This window comes from Mus pahari, chromosome 9, assembly GCF_900095145.1.
Source record: "Mus pahari chromosome 9, PAHARI_EIJ_v1.1, whole genome shotgun sequence".
Classification (NCBI taxonomy): domain Eukaryota; kingdom Metazoa; phylum Chordata; class Mammalia; order Rodentia; family Muridae; genus Mus; species Mus pahari.
In genome coordinates this window covers 9,742,770-9,752,253 of record NC_034598.1, presented here as the reverse complement: position 1 = coordinate 9,752,253, position 9,484 = coordinate 9,742,770, and the positions used below count along the sequence as shown (strand labels likewise).

Here is a 9,484-nt window from a genome sequence, read left to right as displayed (position 1 = left end):
TTTTTTTTTTTTTTGGATATTTATTGTTATACATAAGTATACTGTAGCTGCCTTTAGACACACCAGAAGAGGGCATCAGATCTCATTACGGATGTTTATGAGCCACCATGTGGTTGCTGGGATTTGAACTCAGGACCTTTGGAACAGCAGTCAGTGCTCTTACCCGCTGAGCCATCTCTCCAGCCCCGTCCAGTGCTTCTTTTGCACATTCTTGCTAAGGCTGCACCCCACTGTTAAGTGTTTCCCCAGTGTTGCCCAGACAGGTTTGTCCCAGTGCTCCCTCAGTTCCCAGCCTAGGTCCTCCACAGGCTGCCTGCTGTCTGGCCCCTGCGCTTGAGGCTCCCTCCTGTATGCCTTCCCTGCCATGCAGTTCAGAACTAGGGTGACAGCCTCAAAGGAGTCGGGCTGTCTCCCTATGTGACAGTCACCACATTAAAGCAAAGTTGGGTTGTTTGAATTGGCCTGCGTTTCCCAGGAGGGAGTAAAGGTTGTGTCCCTGTGTCCTCAGGTGAAGGTGGGAGATACTTTGGATCTCATCACTGGAGAGAACAAAGACACAGGAACAGAGGTGGTGATGCGTATTCTCCTGAAGAAAGTATATGAAGAGAAGACCGAGAACGACAAGCACCGGGTGGTGTTGCGCCGATGGAAGAACTTAAAGCTGCCTAAAAAGACTTTGTCTAAATAAACATCACTTCTCCCACAGTCTGCCTCCTAATTGTCAGGGGGTGGGGGAGCATAAAAAGAGGACGTTTTTACTAAAATACAGTTCTCCTGACGTTTGTGGGGTCACTGGAGCACTCTGGAAGCTGGGGTCTGTGGGTTTCCCTCTGGCACTGGCCTGTGCTCCCTTAGACCTGGCATTCGGAGAGCCCCCCTGTTGTGTGCAGAGCCCGACTCTGGAGGAGCCCAGGCCAGAAAGGACGTGACAGCTTTCCCACATTAACTACCTCAGGAGTCACTGTAAAATAAATTGGCCTTGTTTCTTTGTGCGTTTTGTTTATTGTTGATTTTTGCTTTGTTTTTTGTTAGACGGTGTGTCTTAGGGTTTTATTGCTGCGAAGAGACACCATGACCACCAAAATTCTTACAAAGGAAAACATTTCATTGGGGCTGGCTTACAATTTTAGAGGTTTAGTCTTTCATAGTCATGGCAGGAAACATGGTGGCACATAGGCAGACATGGTGCTGGAGAAGCTGAGAGTTCTGCATCTTGATCTGAAGGCAGCAGACAGACTTTGTGAGCACATGAAATCTCAAGTCTGCCCCCACAGTAACACACTTCCTCCAACAAGGCCACACCTAAGTGCTACTCCCTGTGACCAAGCAGTCAAACACAGGAGTATCTGTGGTGGCTATAACTCTTCAAGCCAACACAGGGTCTCACTGTGTAACCCTGCCTAGCCTCAAAACCTCTGCCTCCTGAGTACCAGGGTTAAAGGCAGACAGGTACCACCACATCTGTTTTATTTTTTGAGATGGAGTGTCTGATAGCTCAGGCTGGCCTTTGGTTGCTCCTACATGTAACTGTCAAAGGTGAGGAATATAGAATAGACATGTAACACCATACCTGGCTCCTTAGTGTTCCTTTAAATATTTCCCTGGTATAGGGGCTATGTTTCTGTGGCCAAAGCCAGCAGAATCATGATTGTCCTTCAGGTCACAACAAGATAAGCTCTGGGAGAACCTTTTACCAGTTGTCTCGGTGAACACTAGTGTTGGTTCTCTTTGGTTTGTCTTCTGTAGTCCGGAAGGAGTAAAATTGTCCCCCTAATTCTTTATTTGGGGGGCGGGGGTTTCGAGACAGGGTTTCTCTGTATAGCCTTGGCTATCCTGGAACTCACTTTGTAGACCAGGCTGGCCTCGAACTCAGAAATCCGCCTGCCTCTGCCTCCCGAGTGCTGGGATTAAAGGTGTGCGCCACCACTGCCTGGCCTGTCCCCCTAATTCTAACTGTGTTACTTAGAATCCATTTGGAATGCTTTCTTTTAGGGCTGCTAGATAAATCAAGAGAGCCAGAGGCTGGCAGTGGCCTTCAAGCTAAGATTGGCTTTAACATTTTATGTTCAGAGTTCTGGCTGCTCTTTTGAAGGACTCAGATTCAATTCCCAGCACCTGCATGGTGAGTCACCACTGTGACTCCAATCCTACCTAAGGGATTTGATGTCCTCTTCCAGCCTTTGTGGGTACCAGGCATGTATGTGGTTCACAAACACATGCAGAGAAAATACCCATATATGTAAAATGCAATTTCTTAATGTTCTTTCATATATCTGTATTGTGTTTGTACACACACGTATATCTATATACACATAGGTAAGACCATCTCTGTGACCCACAAAGCATACACTGTTTAGTTTCTGACCCTTTTACTGAAAATGCTTAGCTCCTGGCTCAAGGGAATAAGCAATTTAGTGTGAGGCAGCAGTAGGAAATACACAGGGCCTTATCAGGGCAGATCAACTTGTGTTCTAACCCTCAGAGTGCTACACGAAGAACTAAGTCTCTAGGAAGCAGAGTAGAGCCAAGCACATGTGCACACTACACGGTATATGTGGTGTATACACTCAGCTCTGTCTGTGACCTCCCAGGAACCAAGCCTTAGCACCTGGAAGGAGTGGTTCCAAGAGGAGACTCATGGCCCTGTCCCCCTGTGAGACTGCTTGTCCTGGGTGGGCTCTTGTTTGCCCTCCATAACTTCCTGAGATCTGAGTCTGGAAATGAAGCTTCTAGAATGAGCAGTTAAGCTGGGGCTCAGGAGTCTGGAGCTTTTCACCACTTTGGTTTGGAGAGCCAAAGAAAATTTATCTTCCTTTGAAACCTTTCTCTCTCAGGAGCCAGATAGATGCCTCAATGGGAACAGACGTTTGCCAGCCAATGACATGAGCCTGGTGACCTGCGTGAATTCAACCCGAGACTCATGTGGTAGAAGGAGATAACTCCCCAAATTTGTCCTCTGGCCACCACACACATTCGATGGTACAACACCAATTATCAAATTTTTAAAAAAGTGTGCTCTTACCCACTGAGCCATCTCACCAGCCCCCAATTATCAAAATTTTAAAAAAGTTATGGGCTGGTGAGATGGCTCAGTGGGTAAGAGCACCCGACTGCTCTTCCGAAGGTCTGGAGTTCAAACCCCAGCAACCACATGGTGGCTCACAACCTAACAAGATCTGACGCCCTCTTCTGGAGTGTCTGAAGTCAGCTGCAGTGTACTTACATATAATAAGTAAATAAATCTTTTTTAAAAAAAGTGTTAAGCCAGGCGTGGTGACGCATGCCTTTAATCCCAGCACTTGGGAGGCAGAGGCAGGTGGGTTTCTGAGTTTGAGGCCAGCCTGGTCTACAGAGTGAGTTCCAGGACAGTCAGGGCTACCCAGAGAAACCCTGTCTCAAAATACCTAAAAAAAAAAAAAAATTGTTAAAACTGGGTGTAGTTTTACATAAATATAATCCTAGCCCTTGGGAGGCAGAGATGGCTGATTCTCTGAGGTCAAGGCCAGCCTGGTCTACACAGGTCCAGACCAGCCAGGGCTATCTAAAAAAGACCTAGTCTCAAAAAAAACAAAACCAAACTGTTTTTATTTTAAATAAAATATTTGAAAAACTTAAACTCAAAATAATTAAACTTAAAATAATTAAACTCAAAACTTAAAATAATTAATACCGTGTAAAGTACAACATTAATCACTTTGTTATTTTGCTTTTTGAGTCATCAGTAAAAATATAGTCTGTTAAGCTGGGCAGTGGATGACGCACACCTTTAATCCCAGCACTTGGGAGGCAGAAGCAGGCAGATTTCTGAGTTCGAGGCCAGCCTGGTCTACAAAGTAAGTTCCAGGACAGCCAGGGCTATACAGAGAAACCCTGTCTCGAAAAACAAAAATAAATAAATAAATAAATAAATAAATATAGTCTGTTTACTTTCCATGTGAGGTAGTGAGAAATTACAATTTAGTTACATGTCCATACTTCATCTTCTCCATCTTTCTCTCCCCTTCCCTCTTTCTCAGCTTCTCTTTGCACTTGAGAACCTTGGATGTTGAGGGCACAGAATCCAACGGTATGCTGAGGTACAACGCTCGCACTCTGTTGGCAGGTGAGCTGTGACAATAACTTTACCTTAGCTCTCTCTGCATCTCTCACTGGACAAATGAGGATCAGGACAGTCAAAGCAGGAGAAGCCTTTAGCAGGTTGTAAGCCTTAAGTCCGTGTCTAACTGGGGCTGGCCTTCAGTATACAGTATAGCGCTTTATGCCTCGGCTGCCTAAGTGTTGGGATCACAGGTGTGTACCCCCATGGCTCGTACTCAGACAGCCATTTGAAAGGTCATTAGTAACTTGTACCTCACTTAACTGCTTGCCAGGTCAGATCCATTCCTGGCTACAGTTTTTAAAAATCAAACTGAGGGCTGGGCCTAGTAGCGCACACCTTTAATCGCAGCACTCAGCAGGCAGAGGCAGGTGGATCTCTGTGAGTTCGAGGCCAGCCTGGTCTACAGAGTGAGTTCCAGGACGGCTACTGAGACTGTCTTGAAACAAAACGAAAATTAACCTAAAGGCCAGAGAGATGGCTCAGCGGTTAAGAACTCATAGTACACTAGAGAAGGACCTGAATTCAGTTATCGGCAGCCTTATCAGGTGGTTCAAAATCGCCTGTAACTCCAACTTCAGGGGATCCAATGTCCCTGTGGGTCCCCAAACTCCCCGTGCACACAAAGACACATAATTAAAAATATAATAACTTTTTTTAAAAAATTCAAACAATGAAGACATCTGATCACAGAGGAACAGCCTGGTCATGGCATGTGGCAAAAAGATTGATCTCCCAAGTTACCGACGGTGCAAGGGATTGGAACGTATTTATGAAAACTAGCAGAAACTTAAGAGCCACTCATGATGATTCATGGCACTGTTGCAACGCACTCATTACTGAGGCTGAACAACAGCTGCCTTTTAATGTGGTCCTGGCAAAGCATCCCCAGTCAAAATGCGAGCAACATAATGACTGGTTCAAAGGCAATCTCTGGACATCTTACAACACAGCGGTTCTCAACCCGGGGAGAGGGAGGGGCGTGTGCCCACCCTCCCGGGAGCATCTGGCAATACCTGGCATTTTTGTTGTCATGATGGACAGGATGCTAGGGACCCCAAGAAAGGAGAGCCTGAAGATGATCCTAAACATCCCATAATGCCCAAGCAGACCAGCCCTACAGCAAAGGACTGACAAAAGAGCACCATGTCAGTAGTGCCCAGGTTGGGAGGTTCTGGTCTATACTCCTGTATAGGACGACAAAGGGAAAATACTTTAAATATATTGTTTGGCTGCAGATGTTGGCTGTAATCCCAGCACTTGATTAAGAAGCCTGAGGATTGAGAGTCTGGGGCCATCAGGGGTGACATGGCAAAAGAAACAACCACCAACCCAGGACAGCACTTCGGTTATCAAAGGATGAGCTGTGTTTAAGCCCCACCCCCCTTTTTAACCAATAATGACCTTTTTTTTTTTTTGGTTTTTCAAGACAGGGTTTCTTTGTGTAGCCCTGGCTGTCCTGGAACTCATTCTAACTCACTCTGTAGACCAGGCTGGCCTCGAACTCAGAAATCCTCCTGCCTCCCGAGTGCTGGGATTAAAGGCGTGCGCCACCACACCCAGTTTAATAATGACAATTCTTTTTTTTTTTTTTTTTGTTTTTCGAGACAGGGTTTCTCTGTATAGCCCTGGCTGACCTGGAACTCACTTTGTAGACCAGGCTGGCCTCGAACTCAGAAATCCGCCTGCCTAAGACCTAAGCTCTAAAGGGACTGGGGTTGGTATGTAGACCAAGCTGGCCTTGAACTCACAGAGACCCATTTGCCTCTGACTCCCACCACTGGGATTAAAGGTGTGCATCATCATGCCTGGATACTTACCGTTCAAGAAACTAAAAACCATTCCAGTTCAGTGGACATTCATGAACCTACCTAAAGGGCTCACAATGCGTACTGCGCAAGGAAAAGAACCCCGCCTTACCGTGGCTCTGTGAAGGTCCGCTTTACAGTTGGAGAATTCCCAACTGCATGGTCTCCAGGGAGCAGCGACTGGAACACTGTGTTCCCAGGACGCGAGCAGCTTGTGAACTGCTCGATAGCTCCAATCAGAGTGGCTTTAGGAAATCAGCGAACACTGCAGATCAGGGTTCGTTATCCCCCTCAGAGCAACAGCTGTTAAACATTTACCAACGCCCACGAGAGGTTTTCTTTACGAAGCACCTTGGCCCACTGTCCCCTCTTGGTCGGAGGTCCTCTCCCCTCACCCTCCAACTTCGGTACACATTTCCAAGTTGTCCTCTTCTCCTCTGGCAAGGTATCGTTTTGCCTGTATGAATTTTTGTGGAATGCATTTCACTGCTTTTAAGGTTATTTTATAGCTTTATTATGTATATATCTCATCGCATGCTCTTTCCCTGGCTGTGTCTTGAGCGCCGTCTAATCCATTGCCTCACACTGTTGCCTCAGAGTGCATCGTACCACATTTCTCCAGCTTCCTTTCAGAGGCACACTATCCCAGGCCACATACTTCCCCCAGGTAACACTCTTGCTTTCTCCATTACAATGGCTCTGTTGGCTGCCTTCCTGAAGGCACTACTTCAAGGAGTACAGACCCATTACCTTTCTCCACCCCCCTGGCGTTAGCCAGCTTTCTCATTTGTTGCCAGTATAATCTCTAGCTCCCAGCAGCCCTCTGCCCCTTTTAACTTTCTAACTCATGATCCCTGGCCTTAGCCTCCAAGCACCAATACTGAGACTATCTCCCCAAGACAGACAAGTGAAGGGTTGAAGCCAGGGCAAACAAGAGTTTTCTAAAATGAACTTGTTCTTTAGAGGTTCTTAGAGAGAGGCAATACTTGTTTCTGAAATCAAAGTCACTATTAAACAATATATAACATATCAACATTTGGGGGGGGGCACTGGACAGTGGTGGCGCACACTATTAATCTCAGCACTCAGGAGGCAAAGGCAGGCAGATCTCTGTATTCGAGGCTAGCCTAGTCTACAGAGGGAGTTCCAGGACAGCCAGGGCTACATAGAGAAACCCTGTCCCTGGGAAAACCTCTTAGTTCTTGATTCTGAAGCAGAGAAATCAAAGGTTGAAATGCCAACTTTGGGCAATGTATTTACCACTGATGGCCACAGGCCTTATGCATCGTCTCTTCCCAAACTTAGCAATGCTGGCACTAAGACTTCAGCTTGTCAAAACCAAGGATGGAAAATCCTTATGCCTTGCAGCAGAAATGGCACACACTGACTCCCTGTCAGTCCTCTGCGTGCTTACAGACATCACTGCTGCCTGTGAGGATCAGGGGGGTCAGGAAAACCGGTAGTCCTGCAGCTGTGCCTCAGGTCAGGGCCCAGTTTCATTAATACCTGCAGCAGCTTGGCTGCCTTCTGCACAGGGAGCAGCCAAGGTCCAATCTGGTCACACCCACGCTCATCTTGCAAATCAGCTTCGGGCAAGACCTGTCAGGTTCTGTGCTAACTCAGGCCATTCCCGCCAGGTTGCAGTGGGCTGCTTAACTAGTAACTCATGGGGGCAGGACTAGTCAGAGCCATGGAGCAGGCCCAGGAGCTCTGGCCATCCAAAGACATCTGCTGAGTGGATGAACCCTCTCTGGAGGTAGTAAGGCCTCTTCCTGCATCCATCCCCCTGTCGTCTGAGGCCTTGGCTTCCCAAATGCTTGGCGGACAGAGCCACCAAACCTGGCTCAGGGTGCGCAGTCTCCCCTGGTTTCTGCTCTCGTCAGCCTTTCCCTGACTATAAAACCCGACTTGCTCTTATCCTATTTTTTGGAACAAAATTTCTAAATCTAGAAATGAAAATTAAGCCAATTAAAAATTTAAATTGAGCTTGTAGTCCTAGCCCCCTGGAGGTGGAGAGTCAGTTTAAGCTTACCCTCTGCTGTAAGACCTTGTCCCAATAAAACCAGCAAAGTGGTGGTACACATCTTTTAAAAAAAAAAAAATCTATCTACCCATCCATCCAGTGTGTCCATAGAGGTCAGAAGAGGGTATTGGGGTATTGGGTGGCTCCTCTGGAAGAGCAGCCAGTGCTCTTAACTGCTGAGCCATCTCTACAGCCCCAGTGGCGCACATCTTAATCCTAGTACCTGGTCAGGAGGATCTGAATTTGAAGCCAGACTGATCTAGTGCATTCCAGGCCACTCAATCTGTCTCAAAAATACAAATACAAAAACCAAACACCCCCCCCCCACGCCATCCTGATGCTAACTTATATGGAACCTGCCTCTTCCTTCCTGCCAAGCCAACCCCTGTAAACGAAGGCTGTGAGGTGGCTTGAATGTTCGGCCCAGGGAGTGGCACTATTAGGCAGTGTGGCCTCGGGGAGGAAGTGTGTGGCTGTGGGCGTGGGCTTCGAGACCCTCCCCCTAGTCACCTAAAGTCTGCTCCTGGCTTCCCTCGGATGAAGATGTAGGACTCTCAGCTCCTCCAGCACTGGGCCTGCCTCAATGCTGCCATCCCCCTGCCTTGATTAATAATGGACTGAACCTCTGGACCTGTAAGCCAGCCCAATGTTGTCCTTATGTTCTTGGTCATGGTGTCATTTCACAGCAATGGAAACCCAAAGACAACCTGTTACAAAGCAGAAAAATGCATGTGGTAGGAGAATGCACTTAATTCAACTGTTTTTTTCCCCCAGACATGCCTTATATTTTAATGTGTATGGGTGTTTTGCCTGCATGTATGTTTATGCCCCACCATATGTGTATGTGGTAGTCAAGTAGGTCAGAAGAGGATGCTGGATCTCCTGGAACTGGAATTACAGATGGTGTTGAGTTGGGGATTGAACCTGGGTCCTCTAGAAGAGCAGCCAGTGCACCTAACCACTGAGCCATCTCTCCAGCAGCTTCCACAGTAAAGCCATCTCTCCAGCTTGATTGTACTAATTTTGAAAAGGTTGTTGATTTTTAACCAGCAGAGGAAAAACATGTGTCTTTTTGTTACCAGGTTAGCTTTGAGAAACTACATCCCATGTGACACAGGGTGGAAAACCTGGGGTCGGAGAGAAGTGATGTCCTGCTGGTACAGGAAGGGCTGGCACCTGGCCAGACAGGAGATGGAAGATTGCCTCAGCTTGTGGTGTATACAAGTAGCACTGAAGGATTTGGTGAGTTCTGCCACTCGCCTGTGACCAAAACTTTGCAAGCTGTAGCCCACATCCAGGCAGACAGACAAATTCAGACACACTCTAAGTGGCCTAAAGAAATGAAGCGTTAAAGAGACCAGTTTTGGGCTGGAGAGATGGCTCAGTGGTTAAGAGCACTGACTGCTCTTCCGAAGGTCCTGAGTTCAAATCCCAGCAACTACATGGTGGCTTACAACCATCTATAACAAGATCTGATGCCCTCTTCTGGAGTGTCTGAAGACAGCTACAGTGTACTTACATATAATAAATAAATAAGCCGGGCCTGGTGGCGCAGGC

General features: G+C 47.1%; 1 protein-coding gene across 2 annotated transcripts in view; it reads left to right on the top strand.

Annotated features, from left to right (window-relative positions):
• Positions 1-758, top strand: part of C9H6orf203 (chromosome 9 C6orf203 homolog) — a 16,332-nt gene extending 15,574 nt beyond the window's left edge. The window contains exon 4 of one of the 2 annotated variants that reach the window (XM_021205561.2): positions 509-758. In XM_021205561.2, the coding sequence (XP_021061220.1) occupies positions 509-688 (180 nt within the window). In that variant the 3' untranslated portion in view covers positions 689-758. The remainder of the gene's footprint in view (positions 1-508) is intronic. The other variant, XM_029542692.1, reaches the window with a different exon arrangement.
• The last annotated feature ends 8,726 nt before the right edge of the window (positions 759-9,484 follow it).